The sequence below is a fragment of the Ursus americanus genome, chromosome 13 (genome assembly GCF_024610735.1).
Source record: "Ursus americanus isolate L20-20 chromosome 13, mUrsAme1.1.p, whole genome shotgun sequence".
Lineage (NCBI taxonomy): Eukaryota > Metazoa > Chordata > Mammalia > Carnivora > Ursidae > Ursus > Ursus americanus.
This window is the reverse complement of record NC_142139.1, coordinates 59,121,465-59,142,274: the sequence shown is the minus strand read 5'-3', so window position 1 is coordinate 59,142,274 and position 20,810 is coordinate 59,121,465. Positions and strand designations below refer to the sequence as shown.

The following is a 20,810-nucleotide window of genomic DNA, read 5'->3' as shown; positions in this document are numbered from 1 at the left end:
GTTTTTCATTACAGGTGTGAGGGAGGACAGCAAAATAGAACAAGAACAAATCCGGAGATATTTCAACTGGGGAAGTAAGACAACAGTGACCACTTAAGACACTACACTTTTGCTAAGTGATAGCTCTATTCCTAATATCAATGGAGCTTCCATTTGAAAAAAAAGTCTTAAGGTCAAGGGTGGAGTCTTTCAGGGTGCAATCAATCATCACAGAGATAAAAGGGTCTGTGACAGGGTAATCAATTCAGTCACTCAGCCTCATTTAAGCAATATTCCTTTCCATGGGTCTTAGCTTATCACTTAAAACCTCTCTGCCTAGGACGGATTCCTGAATTAGCCCTGCTCTGTATGCTCTAAACCTAAGTGGCATTAATGGTTTGACTAAGGCAGCATTTGCATATACAAAGAATCGTCCATTTACCAGCAGCTTCTCATCAGTCCTGGATTAGCCGTAATAAAACCATTGAAGACCTCTCAACATTTCCATTACAAACCTTCATTGTCAGGAGTTTATGGTTCTATTTTAAACTCAAGGCTAAAACTTGGGATGTATGGTCTAGGAAATACTATAATTTATTTAATTAAAGGAACTTTCTGCACTTCGCAAGTACTAAACAGATGGTCTTAATAAATGCTGACCTGAAAACATCCAGAGAACAAAGCCTAAAAAAGCCTTCCCATAACCATAAAATTGAACATAAAAATGTATGAATGTTTGTCTTCAGAATTTTCAATGTGACAAATAATCCATCATCCTAAATCTCCTGACACCTTCTCCACTCCCACATCCAACCAACTAGTCCTGATATCTTTGCATCTTTAATAGTTCTTGAATCAATTCTTCACTTCCACTGTCACCCTCCCCATCCAAGCAACATCAGGTCCCACCTGAACTATCATAACCTCCAACAGGACTCCTACTCTCTGCTCTTGCTCTAAATCAATTACTTCCTGCAGGCAATCAGAATGATCCTTCCAAAACACAAATCTAATCAAGTCTCCCCTACCTAAAAATCCTTCAGCGGTTTCCTGCTGCTCTAAAGACCTCATCTCTAGCATGGCCTATAAGACCCATACTATGTTTACAACCCCGCTCCACCTCTCATTCTCCATGTTCTAATTATATTGGTCTTCTTCCAGTTCCTCAGTTCACCATACTACCTCCTACCTCAGGACCTTTCCACATACTTCTCCCTCTCAGGAGTGCCTTCCCCCCACATCCAGATCAACAACTACCTGTATTCAAATCTTCAGATTTCAACTCACTAAGTCATTTCTTCAGGTAAGACTTTTATGACCAAATTCCTGTTTCTTATCCCCTATGGCTTTTCTTCACAGCATGTAGCATAACTTATTTGCAGATTTGTGGAGTTTTGATTAATGTGGGGTGCTTTTTCCCCCACAAAGCTGTAAGATCCAGGGTTAGTGGTAAGGAGTATTTCCTCAATAACTAGCATTAATACATAGTAGGCACTCAAAAATGTTTGTTGAATCAATCACATCATATACAACAGAGTACAATTTGAACGGTAAGATCATCTTTCACATCATTTACCTCAGAAAAACAGTAAAAGGCCCTGAATGAGGAAGGAGATAAGAAATGTGTTTCTCATCTTGACCATGGGTAATGGGCTTTGTAAAAGTGACCTCCACAGCTGGGCAGATATAAAGAAGTAGTCCTGGTTTAAAAAAAAAAAAAGAAAAAAGAAAAAAAAAAAAAAAGACCAGGTTGCTACAGCCTTTATTTCCTGGGACACTGAAGTACAAGACAAACAGTGGCACAGGGTGGAGCCCCAAGTACAAGCTTGCCAGAGGAGAGGCAGAACCTTTATTTGGTAGATTGTTCTAGCCTATTTCAAGCCATTTATAGAGATTTATGGGGAATCCAAAAAAGCCCACAGGTGGATCAGCATTGAAGAGGCAGGTGTCTCACAGTGGGGGGAGGTGTCCGCAATCATAATCAAAGGAAAAGAACTAGAAGGCAGAAGGGAAACTCAGGAGTCAGGATCTGCGTGCTGGTCAGAACCTTCCCTAAAGGAAATGTTCTTCTAGTGCCAGATCTCAGAAGTTCTTAGCAGAGTTTTTAATAAAAGGAGGCAAAAGTCCCTTATTTATGCCCGTAATGATTCATAAGCTATGCCTTAAATTGCTTAGGTAACATTTGCCTGTAAAATTAATAAAAGGCTTTGGTTTTCCTGATACATAAGCATTCTTGTCAGTGTTAATTACATTTAAAAGTCTTAAAAATCTAGCTTCTGTCTTTGGCAAATGACAGAAATTACAGTGGACCCAATGACAAACTATCAAATAAGTTGGACCAAAAAAAAAAAAAAAAAATCAAGATACCACCACCTGCTACTGAATGACTAGCCTTGTGGCTGGGTAACTATTATAGATCCACTTTAATAAGTTATTTCAAAAGAGATGGGCATTGGTGCGGATGTTTCACCCGCTCTTTAAAAGACTCGTCATGTGAACTACAGGACATTCTGAATATGGCTAGTTTTGTCAGACTTTCCTCAGTTTCTCTCCCAGAAAATGGGGTTTTAACATTTCTAGCTGTGACTTAAAGCTCTTGATCGCAATATTCAGTTATCCTTCGTCCATCATTTTGAAAGCAAAAATCATAAAGAGGTTACCATCAGCCCAAGAGATCTGAGAGGCTTAAAACCACAAACACACTAAAAGGAAAACTTGGTACTTTTTATGATCAGTAACTTAGATGACTTAGATAGGAACCCACCCCAGATTTTATAGAGAGATTCCACTTCAGTCAAGACTTCAAATACTAAAACGTAAGAGTAAATCTAATTTCACCATATAGACAGAAACTGATAAGGAAATCTCTTCCTAGGATTCTTAAAAGGAAGCCTTCTCATTGATTTTCCTGATGCTAAGTTTATGCTAAGGGAAGTTAATAAAGGAGATCACACAGACGCAGTGTAGATAATACTTGCAAAAGGCACTTTACTACAGAGCATAACTCCTCCCACGGCCCCCGGGCCGCTCAGTGGCCCTGAACTCTTCACGCCCTCCCTCACCCCCCAGGGCAGCGGGCCCAGCGGGCTATCCCGGGCTCCGGCATGCGGAGGGAGAGGCGGGCAGCGGCTCATTTTCGGGGAGCGGGGAGAAGCCGGGAGGCAGCCAACCAACTGGGTCAGCGAAGCCGCAGTCGCCGCGGCCCCTTCCCGGCGCGGCTCACGGTAACTAACGTTCCGAGGCGCCTGACTAAACCCTCAAAAGCAAGGGAGTGTCAAAGCTAACACTCGCGCCCTGGGCGGCAGACAAATGCGTCCCAGCGGAGCCGCCGGCAGCTCCGCGCCGCGGCGCCCCTCGGCGTCCGGCTGGGCGAGCAGGCAGCCAAAGACGAGCGGCGGGGCGCCGGCACAAGTTAGTTTTCCGGCCCGAGCAGCCCTGCCACAGCCCGGGAAGAGGAACCGGCCCCACATGCCCCGGACAGAGCCGCCCGGAGCCGGCGGGCGGGCGGGCGACGCGGCTCTGGCAGAAGGGACTTCTCCGGCGCGGTGTGGACTGCGGTGGAGGGGCCCGCGAGCCGGGCGGGGATGTCCCTCAGCCACCTCGGGCCAACCGCCTCTCCCCCGGCCGCGGAAGCGAGAGGAAGGGCCGGTCCAGGGCGAGGCCTCGGCCGCACATCGCACCGGGTCTCCCGGCCACGGGAGCTGGGGTGGGGGGAGTGGGGGGAAGGCGGCGCTCTCCGTACGAGCCGGAGGCGGGGCGCCATCTCCCTCCCACTCCCGGCAGGCAGGCGGGCTGGGGGAGCCCGGGGCTGAGAGCATCCCCGGACGGGCGGTGGCGGGAGGGGAAGGCTGCACCGAGGGGCCTGGTCCCGAACGGCGGTGATGGTAGCGGCAGCATCTCGCCTCCTTCAGGCCTGCACGCGCCACAGGCCGCAGCCTGGACCAACCCCGCGTCCCCCGGCCGCAATCGCGGCGGTCCCCGCACCGAGGAGTAGGGGGGCTGGGCGGCCGCGGTCCCAGCTCTTCTCCCGCTCCGCCCCGCAGTCCCCGCGTGGAGCGCGGCCGCCGGCGGCGGCGGAGCCCGGGGCGGGGGAGCGCGGGAGGAAGGGGCGGCGAGGGGGCGGGCCGGTGGCTGGTAGCCGGGACCGGGTGCTTGGGGCTCGGCGCCCCGGATCTGCCCGCGCTGCGCCAGCACCACCTGCGGAGCTGCGGCGCAACGCCGCGCCCCGACCCCGCCGCCCCTGCTCCCGCCACGCGCGCGCGCAAACAAAACAAGTTGCAGGTCGCCGCCGCCGGAGGGGGCGGGCGGGTCACTCACCCTCATCCTGCTCAGCGGGCTTGGGTCGTCCGGCCGCGGGGACAGGGAAGACCAGAGGACTACTAGCCCCAGGAAGCTTCCCACCACCAGTAAACTGCGTAAGATGAACCCAATCTTCAGCCTCATCTTCCTCCGGCGGCGAGAGACACAGAGCCCGGCGCAGCCGCCGCCACAGCTCTCCCCTCCTTCCTTCCCCCTCCTCCGGCTCTCCACCTCCTCCCTCCCCCACCCCTACCGCTTCGGCTGCCGCCCTCTCCGCTGCCTGCCCTTTCTAGCTCCAGATCCGGAACTCCCCTTGGCTCTACCTTCCCCCGGGCTCTTCTCTCCGCCCCCTCCCCGCGGCTGGCAGGCTCGGACTGCGCCCCGTCGCCGCCCCCCCCCCCCTCCGGCCTCCGCAGAGCTCCAACCGACCCGTGTGCCTCGCTCTTCTAAGCTTCCTCTCTGTGTACCTACCCCCTTCCCGGCCCGCAGTCCCCCTCTTCTCTCACCACTGTGCCCAAGAACCCTCTTCGCAATCCTCTGTTACCTTGTAACTAACTTACACTTTCCCCAGGTCTGGTCCTTAGCCTTTGCCCCACTGCTCAGCTCTGAAAGCTTCCAGATTCCCAAACTTTTGTTTTAATTATGGGCCGTAACTCTGTCCTTAACGCCCGTGCCCTCCAGGATTCCCCCGGCCCGCCGCCCCGCTCCCCGCGGACCCAGAGCGGCTCCTGGCTGCCCCTCCCTTTCTTACACCCACTGCCCGGAGCCCCCAGCCGCAAGGCTTGCAGAAAGCAAACCAGGAAGTCAGGGCTACCGCTGCCGCAGCAGCAGCTCCACGTGGCTGATTTATAGCTGGGAGGATTTTTTCTTATTGATTCTTCTTGCTTTTTCACACGGCTCCTTAAGGAGGTGGATTTGTAACTGAAAGGCCCAGGTGTGATGTGCACATATCACCGGACCGGAGGGGTTCACCTGGAAAGCCAATATTCACTTTCTCTTGAGCTAATTAGAAGAACACCGGTCTCATGCTAATAATATCAACCTTGTTCCCGGGCTGTTTCTATGTGGAGGACCGAGGATTTGGGTTTTTTTAAAACAATGCTCTACCTTCATTGCCTCCCTCAGATCTGATTTTTACCACTTGATTTCTGTTTTTCAACCCTTTTCTGCCTGTGAGACCTAAATTATACAGGAAAGGATATCGACCAATGTGTAGCCAAATGCCTCACCCTGAGGGAATAATTTTACGTCCCTATCTCCCAATAAAGATGCCAATCATCTTATTGCCAAGTGTATGTGATTAGGTTATCAGTGTACCATATCTCAAACTGCCTAATTTAAGTTAAACAGAATGTTTAATACCTTATCCTAATATTTAGGATGGTGAAAGTTGATCCTTTTTCCTAATGTTGTCTCATATTTAAAAGGACTTTCAGAAAAGTAAAACCTGGTTATTTAAATTTTTTAAATGAAGTAGAGACTTTGAATCATCCGGATAAAGAATTGTACCAAACTAACTTCATGTACTTCATAATTTGGGTTACATTACCTGGTTTATTGGGGAATTCTGTAGATGCCTTAATTTCAGAATTTCCACAAAATATTTGAAGTGATACCCTTGTGAACAACATAGGGAAATGTAGAATGGATGACAATATAGTTAGGTATATTCTTGTTTGGCTGAATAATTGTGCACAGTTGCAATATAAGCCTAATATATAGAGCCCCTGGAGGAGGGGTATCAGGTGTTAAACACAAATCACTATCTGACTCAGCATTTTTATCAGCCACTTAAGAACCGGTTGTTTTTAGTATAAGACGAGGGAGATTTTGCTGAAGACTTTTTTGGCGAAAAAGACCTGAGTATTTAATTGATTAAGTATGAACCTTCTGGGTAATATAGAAAGCTAATGCCCCACTGCTGGGTCAATTCAGGTCAATGGTGGGACCCAGAAATCACCTGTTAGTAAGTATCCAGGTGATTCTGATCCAGATAAGCTGTGCACATCCTTTGCAGAAACAGTGAAAAGGGAGGGGTGCTTGGGAAAGATTTATTTAGATATTCTTGGGAGGCAGGAATAGGCTCAGCTGTGGACCCACCTTGAGCTGCTGGGAAGGGAGGAGGACATCTTTGCAAAGTAGATAGTTACCAAAGACTGGACTTAGAACAGGTGACCTTCAGGGGATCTTATTCTGATCACGTGAGGGAATAATTCCGTTTGAAATCAGGAGCTGAAGTCAAACCTCTCATTTGTGCTCTCATTTTCACAGAGGAGACAGTTTTTTATTATTAATAAAATAGGAAGCTTCGTTTTTACTATTATGAGCATAGTTGTAATATTTGCTGGGACGCAGCCTCTGTAGAGTTGGCCCAACTCTGTTTAGAAGATGAGCTACATGCAAAGCTTACATCAAGGTTAGTCACTTAACCGCTCTGAACGTAGGACTCTTGTCTGCCAAACAGTGATTACAATACTATTTCACAATATTATCAAAAGGAGTAATGGGGATCAAGTACATATGCAATAAAGTATATGTAATGGTATAAAACGTAAAGATAGTGTGGTAGAACAAGTCTCAGTTGTGTATGGGCATATATATATATATATATATATATATATTTTTTTTTTTTTAACGGATGCTATAGTTACCGTATGACAGGAATTTGTATGTTGGAATACTTCCAGTTTGTCTAATCCTGGGTTCACTGAGGAAGAGGGTAGAGACTAGAACTGCATTGGAGGGACACAGGGGATGGCCAAGGGAGCATAGCTCTCTGTCAGGTACGGGGTCAGTGTGGCGGACCATGACACGGTACCTTCGGCTAGGAGGCCCGCAGAGAGCTCAGAAGCAAGGTAATGGGACAGAAGAGAATTTTTGTGAATGCCTAGTGTGTGCCAGATGCTTCATATTTGTTACTTCATTTAATCTTGTCACAACGTGAGTGAGGTTGGTATTACTGTTGTTGTCAAGCTGGGATTCAAAGCAGAGCTTTCTAACCTCGGATTCTTGCTACTACATGCATACTCCTCACCAAGCTGTGCTAGCTTTCTGGGCCTAGAATATAAATCAGCGTTCTCAGACAGGATGCAAAAGGTCAGGGCCTAAAGATTTGTTAGGTTTTTAATTCTTCCTGGTGCCTGCTCTTTTAAAGGAGAACCCACTGAAGGGAGTTGTGTCCATGCTTGGGTTGCAGGTTAAAGGTGTAGTGCTCTCCCTTGGGGCTCTCACTACTCCTTTCTGTTTTATGCTGCAACCAAGCTGAACCCCAGTCTCTAAGTGTCTCTTGAACTCCCTTGCCTTCAGGCCTTTGTAAGGGGACTTCTTTTGGCCTGAAATGACACCTTAACAAAAAGCTTTTCCACACTCCCGCTCACATCCCTCCCCACCCCCCATGTCCCTCCCTAACCACTGTGCTGGAATAGGTGCACCCCACACTTTTCTCTCTTAATTACCACTACATTGTAACTGCTTGATTTCTTTTTCCCAGTCCTGGATAAAGAGGTACATGAGTTTGGTCTGTCTAGTTCATCATTATATTCCTGTGTCTAGTGTGTAGAAAGGGTTCAGTAACTATTTTTTTCAATGAAATGCTGAATGGATAATTGGATGGAGACTGTAAAGTGAGGATGAAAGGTAGACGAGGGGTCAGAGCTATGTCAACTGCTCTTCTTCCTTCTTCCTTACCTGGAGGCTCACCTTCCGAGGATAAAACTTTAGAGGTTTTATCTAATTAGAAAAGTGATTATTTTGCATGTTGTCATCAACAGCAGCAGCTGGTAGACTGTTGTTTCCCCTTTACTCTGCATCCTACTAGGGCAACTCAAGACAAAAGGAAAGTGATAGTTTAATTTAAATTGAGATTATTGTATCTACTGAAAAGCCACTCCCCTCCCCCCAAAAAAGAAAGAAATTAAGTTGTATTGAAATGGGAACATGTAGCCATGGGCAATTACTATCTGTAACTAAATTTCAATTTTAACTGTGTCTGGCTGCCAAGAACTCAGGTTAAATTAGAATCAGTGACCTATAAATTATAGGATAAATCTCCTATTACCTATTCTGTAAACATTTAATCACCTCTTTTCAAAGAAGAACACCAATGGTAGTACTTTTAAGTCAAAAATGTATTTTATCTTTTAGAAAAGAATTACTATTTTGGTATTTTTAAAGTGTTGATAGTTTGTTAAGAAATTATTAATTTGTGCAGTGTTTATTAGTGATCTCTTACTGCATAAAAACTACCCCCAAATTTAGCTCTTTAAAACAACAAACTGATTTCACACGGTTTCTGAGGGTCAGGAATCCAGGAGTGGTTAAGTTGGATGGTTCTGGCTCAAGGTCTCTCTCGAGGTTGTTGCCAGGCCGTGAGCTGGGGCTACAAGCATCTCATGGTTCAGCTGGACTTAGAGAATATGCTTCCAAGTTCACTCACAAAGCCAACAGGCCGGCCTCACTTCCTCATGGGCCATTGGCGGGAAACTTTAGTTCCTCGTCACAAGGGCCTCTCCAGAGAGCTGCTTATAACATGGCAGCTGGCTTCCTCCAGAGTGAAAGATCTGAGGGCAAGAGAGAGAGCTCGAAATGGAAGCCTATAGTTTGGTACAATGTGGGAGCGGACTAGACAAGGGTGTGCATACTAAGAGGTGGGGGACTTTGAAAGCTTAAGAACAATACTGGGAATCAAGTATCTGGGTCAGAATACTAGTTTTTTCCTTTGTTATTTGTGTTAACTCAGTTATGTAGTATTCATGATCATATGCTGAAATCTTTCAGAAAGAATCCAGATCTTAAATAATTATCTATTTCTGATTACCTTGCAAAGAAATAACTCTGTGCACTGTCCTCAGCTATAAAATAAAGGAGTTAGACCAAATGATCTCAGTTCCTTTCAATATTAAAATTCTAGACTGTCCTGTGATGTTGATGTATGGTTGACACTTTTAAATTTATAGCCTAGCGTAGAATACAGCAAACTAAAATTCTGCCTGTATACTTTTTTTTTTTTTTCTTGACATGGATTACCGTTTGAATCATAAGCTTAAGAGATGGATAATTCCTAAGTTGTGCTCATCTGGAATAGAAGACTGTTGTCACTAGGGCTTCCATTCGATGAGGTTAGTAGTCTCCTATGGTGTTTTGAAGGCAAAATTCTTATTTAAAAGCCCTCTTAGATTTAACACTGTAGAGCTCTACCTCCTCATAATTGAGCACTGTTTTCAGACTCCCGGAATTCAGAAGTACTCTTCTGATTTTAACCGTTTATTTAAGAGGTGATTGGAGTGAATTTTATCTCTGACCCACTCTTGCATGGAACCTGTTCGACAGCATCCCACTGCTTTTAGTATTAAACCCAAATTTCTCAACTTATTACAAAGCCCTTTGTGAGCTGGCCTCTGCTTACCTCCACAGCTGCACAGCTGGTCAGGGATCTCTCTTCCATCTCAAACTACAGCTACAATGATAGTCTCTCCATTTCTGGATAGTCTCTCCATCTGGCAGGCCAAGATCTTTCACTTCTAGGCCTTCCTTCATGCATTACCTGGGACACTCTCTTTCAGCAGCAGCTCCCTTCTGCCAAACTCCAGATCATCCTTCAATTCAATTATACCTCTTGAGTGTTTGCTTCAGACCCCACCCTTGGCAGGGTTAGGAGGTCCTGCCTCATGCTCTCAGAGCACCGCATGCACTCTCCATTGTGGTACGTAGAGCTCTGCTTTGTAATTGCTTCTTCAGTGGTCCGTCACCCCCATTAGACCAAATTTCTTAAGGGTAAGGGCCATGTTCTTCTCATTTGTGATTGTAGTCCTAGATGTTCATCGTGCCTGGCACGCAGGAGATGGTCAGTATTTGAGATAAATGAGTGAAAGTAGATTTCATATGTTCACTGCATCGTATGTTCACTCTGTGTTTTAAGCATAAAGAAGTTTGGAAGCATTGTGTAATAAAAGATATATTGCATGCGTGTACATAAAGAGAAAACATACTTGTTCATTGTTCAGTTGTTAGAAAAGGACAGAAGAAAAGATGAAATTTCCAGACCTCAGCAAGACGCAGTAAGGGACAGTGGAGAAATACAGGGTCTGGAATTAATTGCTGGATATGGAGTCTTGTCCAGTCTGTCATTCCTGGATCATTTATGGTGATGTCTCTGCATAATCTCTGTATTGTCTGTACCTCAGTTTCTTTTTGTGTGTGTGCAAGTCTGCTTATCTCCTCCAAGATGTCTGAAAAGGCTTCTAGACAGTCCATTACTTAAAAAAAAAAAAATTCTTACTTATAACTAATTTTAAAATATGTCAGGTAGTTCTGTCACTAAAAAATAAAAATCTTAGGAACTGAAGCTCCCTTCTTGCTACACACTGCCCCCAGTTCACCTCAGCTATGAAATTCTTTACCTCAGTTTTCCCTCATCTTTATGAGTTTCAGTGTCTTTCTACAGCTGGATAATGTGTGTAGAAATGGAGGTACATTTTCTTCCCCCATGCTTTAATAATTTCTAATTAACAGATCTTAAGAGGGGAGAATAGCTAAATGTTTTGCATAAGTAGTTTAGAGTTAAGTGGCTTTGCCCTTTTTTTAGGAGCTGGGATAGCAGGTTACACTGTTCTTTCTACATTTTTATGTGACCAAAGTGAGTACATTAACTCCTAGATAATAAACTGATAGCTGTTTGGAACTACCTATCTGCCCACTGATGCCGAGGTTTATATGCACCAACTGTAATGGGACTTACAGTAATACCTTGACAGATTTCACTTTTAAAGACTTTTCATGTCATTTAACCACACTCTGCTGAGAACTTGAGTCTTTCTTTGGTGGATTTCATGTTTTAATTTCATGAAATTGTAGCACTTGAAGGGAAATGAGAGTGTAGCCAAATCTCTCATTTTACATATGACAGGTGGGGTTCTCTGTCCCTCTTCTGACAGAGTTTCTTTTCATTCCGCCCCAGGTACGTCAAAGTGGTGCTCTAAGGGATTATCAGTATGACGAAAACAGAGGCTAGTTTGTCTTGAAGACCTCAGATTCCCACGTCGAAGGAGGTGAGATTCTGGGCGATGTTTTGCTGAATCTCTCTGGCCTGACCGTGATAGGTGTAGCTGGATAAGCAGGATCTCTGAAAGGATGTGAAGATGTGTGGACCAGGAGGAAGGGACATTTTTTGGGCTTGTCCAAGGCAAACTACAAGGTTTCTGTTCTTTTAGTTTACTGCTATATCCCATCATCTAGAACAATGCCTAGCATGATACACGCTCAAAAAAAGTTAAATAGAAATAGATATAAATATACAATAAAAATGATAGAAAGAGATTGAATTTGTTAAAAATCATTTTACACAGTTTGAGAAATAGATGACATTCCTATGAGACCAAGTCGTCAAAGACCATTCTCCAAAAAGAAATAGAATTAAAATTCAAATTTCAAAACTCCTTGCAGTGTGCTGAAAGGTATCTTTACCTAAATAACAGTATTTTGAGCTTCTCTGAAGATCGGCGCTCTTGGCTTACATCTCCCCGGTGTGGTTCTCCAAACAGTCATTTAACGGAGGACCACACGTCCAAATAAATAGAAAATGTACCTGTTCATTGCTTGGTTGTTAGAAAATACCTGAAGGAGAGAGGAAGTTTCCAGGCCTCAGCAAGATGCAGTATGGCCCAGTGGGGAAATAGAAACTTTAGAATAACTAGGTATCTTCTCCCTGCCCAGCCCCTAATTCCTGGATCATTTAGGAGAATCCTCCTGCATGTGTCTCAGGAATCTATACCTCAGTTTCTTTATTTGCATGCAACTTGGCTTATGTCCTCTGAGGTGTCTGAAACAGCTTCAAGACACAGTCCATTACTAAAAATAGCCCACTTATAATTAATCCAAAGAAAACATTCAGAAGATGGTGCAAAGAACTTCTTTGTGGTTCCCGTCATGTGCCTACAGTGAGGGAAGGTTTCAATTTTCAGTAGTCTGAGAAGGTCTCATTGAGAAGATAATACTGGAAGAAGACCGGAAGGGATGAAGGAACAAGCCAAATGGATACCTGAGGGAGATGGCTCCAGGCCTAAAGAGCAGCAAGTATAAAGGCCCTTAGGCAGGAACATTCCTGCTTGGTTTAGGAAAAGCAAGGACAAAAGGAGAGTTGCAGCTGAGAAAGTAAGAGGAGATCATTAGGGCACAGTAGTGACTATGGCTTTAATTTAGAGTGAGGTAGGAAGCCATTGACTGTGCAGAGGGGTGGCAAGATCTAATTTACATCTAAATAGGATCACACCTTCTGGCTTCTCGATTCATTATGGGAAGGAACAAAGATTAAAGCAAGGACCAGTTAGGCTATTTTTAATAATCCAGGTGGGAGATCACGGTAGCATGGGCTAGGATTAGGACAGTGGAATGGTTAAAATAGGTCAGAATATGGATATATTTTGATTATTCTTCAACTATTATGGTTCCAAATAATCGAACCTATTGTTTTGCTTCCAGACTCTCTGTAAGTAGTTAAATTAATAGTCTGTAAAACAAACTCTTTAAATGCTATGGCAGCACACATTATTTTAAGAAGCTGTGTAAGCAATTACTTGGCAATTTGTTCTGGATTTTCATATACACAGTATATTTTCACATGGAACAACTTCTGTTTGGAAATAAAATCTCTTATGCAGCAATGGCAGTTTAGATGCCAGGATCAACTGAAAATGCCAGGTAAAATATTTTTTAAATCTTTCTAAATGCATCCATGGGTAACAAGAAAATAAAGAACACTAAGATCAAACATGGAATAGAGAGGGTCTGTTAACACCAACGCTGGGTTTTTGCCATAAGGGCTTTGTTCAAACTCCAGGTACCCAAGTATCACTTATGTTCTGAATTCAAGGATTTAGGAACGGAAAACAAACTCAGGATCCACCCAAAATGGAGAGTCTAATAGTACCTCAAAACCTGGGATCCCCAGGGGTACCTGGGTGGCTCAATCATTTAAGTGTCTACCTTCGGTTCACATCATGATCTCAGGGTCCTGGGATCGAGCCCCCCCACTCAGCCGTGAGTCGGCTTCTGTCTCCCTCTGTGATCTCTCTTGCTTTCACTCTCTCTCAAATAAATAAATAAATCTTAAAAAAAAAAAAAAAAAAAACTAGGCTCCCCAAAGGGTTTCATCCCCAAGGTGAGAGAGAACTAAAATTAACCCATTGCCGTCACCCCGTGAAGAGAAACCTTCCTCTGCACATACCCCACACCATCTATCTAAGAAATTAGCCATTGTAAATTGACCATCACGCTGGTTTGCAGCCAGAATCCACACACCACCCGGATAGCTAGAAAACTCTAAAACCAAGAACTTAGTTTAAAGTGGTCCCAGACCAATCATGTCACAAGGCATCTGAAAAGCAAATACACTCCTTTTTTTTTTTTAAGATTTTATTTATTTATTTGAGAGAGAGAGCACAAACAGGGGGAGGGGCAGAGGGAGAGGGAGAAGCAGACTGCCTGCTGAGCAAGGAGCTCAATGTGGGACTCGATCCCAGGACCCCAGGATCATGACCCGACCTGAGGACAGATGCTTAACGCACTGAACCACCCAGGCGCCCCAGCAACATCATTTAGTACTCCATTCTAGTTCCTTTTCTTTTCCTCAGTTTGTAATATTTTCCTAGATTGACCCATTCACAAGATTTCACCTACACTAATAATTGTCACACCTAAACTTTTAGCACAGACTTGTTTTCTGAGCACTAGACCACAGGACCCTTCCTACTTGGAACTTCCGAGTCAGCATTTCCAGAGTGTAATTCGTGTCTTATTGGGCAAAATCATTCACAGCAATCTACTCTCCTGCTTTGGATTTGAGAAGTGGCCGTAAGTGAAATCAAGTACATTCACAACCTGTTGACCACTAGGCAAATGACCTGGGATTAAGTAAACTGAAAAAGTCAAGATAAGGCCCATAGAAAAAGTGCCACAAAATGAGGGAACATGAGTTTGGAAGTTTTTAAGAGAAATAAAATAATAATTTTTTTTAAAGGGACTTTTCAAGAGTTAGGGGAAGAACATAAATGAATTGGGGTTGGGGCGCCTGGGTGGCTCAGTCATTAAGCATCTGCCTTCGGCTCAGTTCATGATCCCAGCGTTCTGGGATCAAGCCCCACATCGGGCTCCCTGCTCAGCGGGAAGCCTGCTTCTTCCTCTCCCACTCTCCCTGCTTGTGTTCCCTCTCTCACTGCCTCTCTCTCTGTCAAATAAATAAAATAAGTAAAATCTTTAAAAAAAATAAAAATAAAAAATAAATAAATGAATTGGGGTAGGCTAATTACTATGACAAACAATTCCAAAATTTCAGGGGCTTTGTGCAATAAAAATGTACCTTCCTCTTGGGGCGCGTGGGTGGCGCAGTCGTTAAGCGTCTGCCTTCGGCTCAGGGCATGATCCCGGCATTCTGGGATCGAGCCCCACATCAGGCTCCTCCGCTAGGAGCCTGCTTCTTCCTCTCCCACTCCCCCTGCTTGTGTTCCCTCTCTCGCTGGCTGTCTCTCTGTCAAATAAATAAATAAAATCTTTTAAAAAAAAATGTACCTTCCTCTCTGTGAATTGGTTGAGGGGCCGGGAAGGGACTCTGCCCCTAAGCAGGTCTCCCTTCGAGACCCATGCTCTCCCCATTCAGTGGCTCTACCACCCCCTGCAATCCAAGTGCTCTAGGGTATTCTTTGCAACTGAGCTAGCAATTTAAGGATAAAAGAGCACATACCGGATGCCCAGGAGGTGTTTGAAGAGTCAGGTTGGGGTGGTGAACATCCATTCTGCCCCATTTTATTGGCTAGAACTCAGCCACATGTCTATTGGTAGACGAATAGTTAAATGGTGTATTTGGTCCTTCAAGTCATGTTTCAGAAAATATTTGGTAACGTGGGAAAATGGAAAAAGTGGAAGCTTAAGTGGGAAAAAAACATGATATAAAAGTAAGTGTACTCTTGTTCCAACTCTGTTAATAAGAGAAATAATATATTCTCACTTTTAAAAGACTATAAGGAGGGCACCTGGGTGGCTCAGGTCATGATCTCAGTGTCCTGGGATCGAGCCCCACATGGGGCTCCCTGCTCAGCAGAGAGTCTGCTTCTTCCTCTGCCTCAGCCCCTCCCCCTCCCCGGGCTTGTCCTCTCTCTCTCTCTCTCTCTCTCTCTCTCACTCAAAGAATAAATAAAATCTTTAAAAAAAAAAAACTATAAGGAAATAAGTCATTAGCATTTTGATCTCTATCTGAATAGTGGGATTGGGAATCTTCTCAACATTTTTCTGTCTTATCTAAATTATTAATAATGAAAGTCTTCCTTTTTAAAATAAACCTTATCAAAAATGTTTAAAGAAAGAAAATGGTGTGTCTAAAGATTTCTATATTCCTGGAAATTACCTATCAGAGGATACTTAATGCATATTCGTTGATTGAACCAGTACAACTGAAAGGAATAATTAAATGGAAAAGCCTACTAACAAAATGTTAAGAGCAGTTATTTCTCTAGTGATGCTCTTTAAATGTGACAACTGATTAGCCAAATTACCACACTTTCTTTCTAGGATAACTTGATTTTAGTTTTATGACTTAAATCATATACTAAATGTGATACCAATACTGGGGAAGAACCTGTGTTAGCGTTTCCTGAACCTTATTCATCTTGGTACTATTTACACCATTTTTAGTCATACCTGGAGTAATACACATGTTATTGCTTTCATATTTTTCATTAAAATTATATACTTTTATCAACTTAAATTTAGCTTTGTACTAAGCAATACCAGTAAAATCACAGGATTGTAGTAGTAATTTTCTATACATATTAAAATAAATACATAATTATCAAAATAAAAAATACATGGGGTGCCTGGCTGGCTTAGTCAGTAGAGCATGCGGCTCTCGATCTCAGGGTTGTAAGTTCAAGTCCTATGTTGGGTATAGAGATTACTTAAAAATAAAATCTTTTAAAAATAATATTTCTGTTCTACTTAATCATCTCTTTTACCTCCAAGCCTACTACCCTTTAGAAATAACTGACCTACCATATGTTATATTTACCTATTGCACATTTTAGTTTCAAGCTTCTATGGTGGGGACCATGACTAACACAGGTTTTCCCCACCCAATAGAATATCTAGTTTTATGATTTATGATCTAGTTTTGTGACTCTGTTCATATATAGGTACCAAAAAGTGAATGTTTAATAAGTAGTATATACAAATGAACTTTTTTTAACAATTTTTTTAGGGGCGCCTGGGTGGCACAGCGGTTAAGCATCTGCCTTCGGCTCAGGGCGTGATCCCGGCGTTATGGGATCAAGCCCCACGTCAGGCTCCTCCGCTATGAGCCTGCTTCTTCCTCTCCCACTCCCCCTGCTTGTGTTCCCTCTCTCGCTGGCTGTCTCTATCTCTGTCGAATAAATAAATAAAAATCTTAAAAAAAACACACACAATTTTTTTAAACTGTGAATACTCTGGCTCCCCTACACCCACCCCATTTTCAATGGAAGCCCACTGATGTGACATAGAATATTTCTTTCTTCTTTTTTTTTAAGATTTTATTTACTTAATTTGTCAGAGAGAGAAAGCACATGCACGAGCACAAGCAGGGGGAGGGGCACAGGCAGAGTGAGAAGCAGGCTTCCCGCTGAGCAGGGGGCCCCATGTGGGACTCCATCCCAGGACCCTGGGATCATGACCTGAGCTGAAAGCAGACGCTTAACCAACCGAGCCACCCAGGCGCCCCGGCATAGAATATTTCTATGACAAAACAGAATAAGTTAGTTAATATATGGAATATTTTTAAGAAGTATTTATTTATTTAAATAATCGCTGCACCCATCCTGGGGCTCACATTCACAACCCCAAGATCGAGAGTCACTGGCTATCAACTGAGCCAGCCAAGCACCTAATCTATGGAATATTTTTTAAAGACCAGAATTCTTCGGTTTGCACCTAGCCAAAATAAGTAAAATAAAGAGATATCTACTATTTCTTGAGATCATAATCCTATTCCCAGAGATGATAAGTAATAACAAGAGCCACAAAAGCTGGTCATTAATTTTTACACCTTATATGAGGTTTCCTTTTGAATGACAAAGAAAAGACGAACTGGGGGTTTTGATACTTACATAAAAAAATACAGAGAAAATTGTAGAATCTGTGTCTGGGGAAATCCTTAGGATAGAGACTCGTTTGGGATGATTTATGTGTTGTCCAAAAGTAAGGGTGTGGTCTCTGTTTTTTCTGGGTTTGTGGTCATTATTAAGTCTTGGTTTTGGGCGGGGGGCGGGGGGCGGGGGGTTGAAGCCAAGTGTTAAGAAAGGGATGGGAGCAAGTCAAGACAGGGCAAAGTCAGCAAAATAATAGTTGAGACGCATAGCCAAGCAGAATGACTTTATAGGTTACATTAGGTAGGTTAAGGTGAAAAACCTACAATATTTTCTTTTCCTGTGTTTTTAAAAGAAAATGAGAGTCTTCAGCAAAAACCCCATCTACAAAGACTTAGGAGGATTTTGTAGAACAACAGCTGATTGATGAACATTAGCTTTCATTGTGAGGCACAGACTTCTGGAATAAGCACTTTCCTGAATACTGATGGCTATAAACACACTAGCTGGGCTATTTGTTATTATTACGAATTAGATGTGACGGAGTTTCTATTATATATAACTCATTCCATCGTGTGATTTGACCATTGGGTGTATTTTAATTATTGAGCCAAGAAATGAATAATTGGAAAGGAGGACACCTAAGAAGAAATGCTAGTTCTTCTGGCTTTTCCTACCAGTGAGGAACTATAAATTGTTTTTCCCCCTCTTGTTATTTACAATAAATAAATAAATATTCATACATCTATAAGAAAAGGTAAAGAGCAAGAACATAGAGGGATGAAACACTCTGGATTGAGGGGCCACAGTAAATGTCCCATGTACCCCACGTGTTACATGCTTGGACCCTAACTCCTATTCTATATAGAGAGCTCCAGTGATCCCACGTCCCGGTGCACCGTTGTCCCTCTCCTCTAACAGTATCTGAGATTTTCTGTTCTTACGGCAGGATTTAAACAGCCTGTTTCACGTGTTACTCTGAATTGCTTCATCTTTTTTGAAGTTGGAATGTAAATTATAAATAACAAATGATAAATTTGGCCTCAGTTTTGAGTGATCTCATTAGACTTTAGATGGGAATCATAGAGACCCACAAATGTACATTTCAGCTGTTTTGATGCCGAGGAGTAATGGCTAGAGTTCATAAATGAAATAACAGGAACAAGTCTATCTTACACGCAGTCCCGGGGACACAACAGAGAAATGTAGCCCCTGGCCCGCTGTGGTCAGGAAGCTGGGGGAAGCCCTGAGCTGCGCTTCCTGGAGAGGCGGAGCTGAGACCCACTGTTAACGCTGAGCAGTTCCAACTGCATAACTGAGGGCAATTCTCACACTGCTCCGTGGAAAAACTATTGTTTGATTGTTGGTCTTTGTAGCCGCATGGCACCAAAGTACCTCTCCTCCGTTTATCAAGGTGCTAGAGTCTCTTGGCTTCATAAACTGTGATGCATGCTAACTAAATTAAACTATTTTACTTGCTTTGTTGAAAGAGGTTCACAGTAGCCCTGAGAGCACGTTGTACTCATAATAAGGATTTGATCCATTTCTACAACTTCCAGTCCAGGGTTCCCTTTACTTCTATCTCAAGTTGGAGACATGATTCAATTGTTCAATTTCATTAAGTAGTTGTAAACTGAACATGGGTGCTAGAGATACAGCAGTGGACACGATAGAAAAAAATCCCCTGCTTTCCCAAAGCTTATGTGCCTAGAGGGAAGGTACACATTAATTGTATAATGTGCATGATGATAAGAAATACTTCAGATCCAGTACCTGATTCCATGGAGGCACCTAATGCCCCCTAACCTAGTGTATCCAAAAAGGCCTCCTGAAAGACGTGGTGTTTTAAGAGAAGGCTGACGGACAAATGGGTGTTACCCCATCATGGAGGTGGTATGGGACGGAGCATGTGCAGAATGCCTGAGATGAGGCAGAGAAAAATAAGTCTTCACAGCTGGTGTGAGTGTTCCAGGATGGGCAATAGCTAAATCAAACCAGGGATTCTAGAAGTAATCCTGAAGGCAACGGGAAAGGGAGGGAAACAGATTGCCAGTGAGTGTGGATCGAGAGTCACAGAGAACCTTAGCTTCATTAGCTAGATACCCCAGAATATACTTCAGCTTAGAGTCCCTGCCTCATCTTATCTGATGATGTGAAGAATGCATAGATATTTATTTTCTAAGGGTAGACTGGAGGAAAGAGAAGCCAGTGCTCTCCTACTTGGATGCACTCCTTCAATTTCATCACTATATGTCCCTGCTGAGCCGCTGTATTCAAAGGCATACACACACGTTGTACCGCGTGCTACTGAAGGTTCAGTGGGCAAGGGAGTCTGTGTTGAGTGTCTGCTCACACGTGACACTCTCAGAGTTGTGGTTGTGGGAGGGCTTATTGACAGTAATCCAACGGGAAAAGAGGAAGAACAAAATGAGATGGCCTGTCTGCAAGCAGACATTACACAGATGGCTTAATGTTTTAATAAACAACCAAATTGATCTCGGGATTATATCGAAGGATAAGGGAATTTTGGGGTTTCGGTTTTTAAGAAAGATTAACCACAAATTTCAGTTTTATGCTACCAAATTACTATCTGTTGAAAGAGCCGAGTGCAAACAATATGGCAGGCATCATACGGGGAATACCAACGGAGGTCATTGTTCCTGGCCCGTGAGGAGGTTACAGACTAGTGAGAGCTATAGACAGAGGAGCAAATACATTATAGTTCGATAATAACTCCTACTAAAAAGGAGTTAAGGTAACATGGGCAACTTTGCACCTCTTTAATTTGTTCCTTCACCACTGCAAAAATTAGAGGAATGCCTTTCCTGATTTTTTTCTATTGACACAATTTTAAATAAAATGGTTGAAATCCAACACATTCCTGTTTTCTTCTAAAATTTTCAAAATAGAATAGGATGTCTAATAAAATTATAAAAATGATGAGTCATTTCCTGTTTGGGGAATTAATCTTTTGTTAATCAGAGAAGGAACAGGTAGCAAATTGCACTCTACAAATGAAATTGTTTTAGTCACAAAGAGACATTTTCAGTGTGATGAGACAGTTTTCTATCAGCACAGACAAAAGAAAATCGACCAATGGATGAAGCCCAACTTTATAAGACTGTCCAGTTTGCTTTCTTTTTTAAAAAGACTTAAATAACCTATTCATAGTATTAAGTGAATTTGTAGAGCTTTCTTCTTCCATGCTATTCACCAATTTTCATATCTCAACATGAACAGGTTTTTGGTTGTATTTGAAACATGCAAAGGTATCATGCCTTACCATTCATATGTGATTTCATTGACATATTCATTTAATAAATATTGAGTGCCTGGCTATACCATACCGAAGATACAAAGTCCTGCTCTTAAGGAGTTTATAGCCTGGAAAATCTGAATGAAATGATTAATGGTCATAGCATTTTTAGC

The 20,810-nt window shown here is 43.2% G+C and overlaps 1 protein-coding gene and 1 long non-coding RNA gene across 3 annotated transcripts in view; one reads left to right on the top strand and one right to left on the bottom strand.

Moving 5' to 3' along the window:
* Positions 1 to 4,628, bottom strand: part of GALNT7 (polypeptide N-acetylgalactosaminyltransferase 7) — a 137,271-nt gene extending 132,643 nt beyond the window's left edge. For both annotated transcript variants that reach the window (XM_045799431.2, XM_045799430.2), the window contains exon 1: positions 4,297 to 4,628. In XM_045799431.2, coding sequence (XP_045655387.1) covers positions 4,297 to 4,422 — 126 coding nt within the window. In that variant the 5' untranslated portion in view covers positions 4,423 to 4,628. The remainder of the gene's footprint in view (positions 1 to 4,296) is intronic.
* LOC123793586 (uncharacterized) overlaps positions 3,073 to 20,810 on the top strand; it is a 33,993-nt gene continuing 16,255 nt past the window's right edge. The window contains exons 1-2 of the long non-coding RNA XR_006780029.2: positions 3,073 to 3,203; positions 11,234 to 11,324. This is a non-coding gene — a long non-coding RNA (uncharacterized LOC123793586). The remainder of the gene's footprint in view (positions 3,204 to 11,233; positions 11,325 to 20,810) is intronic.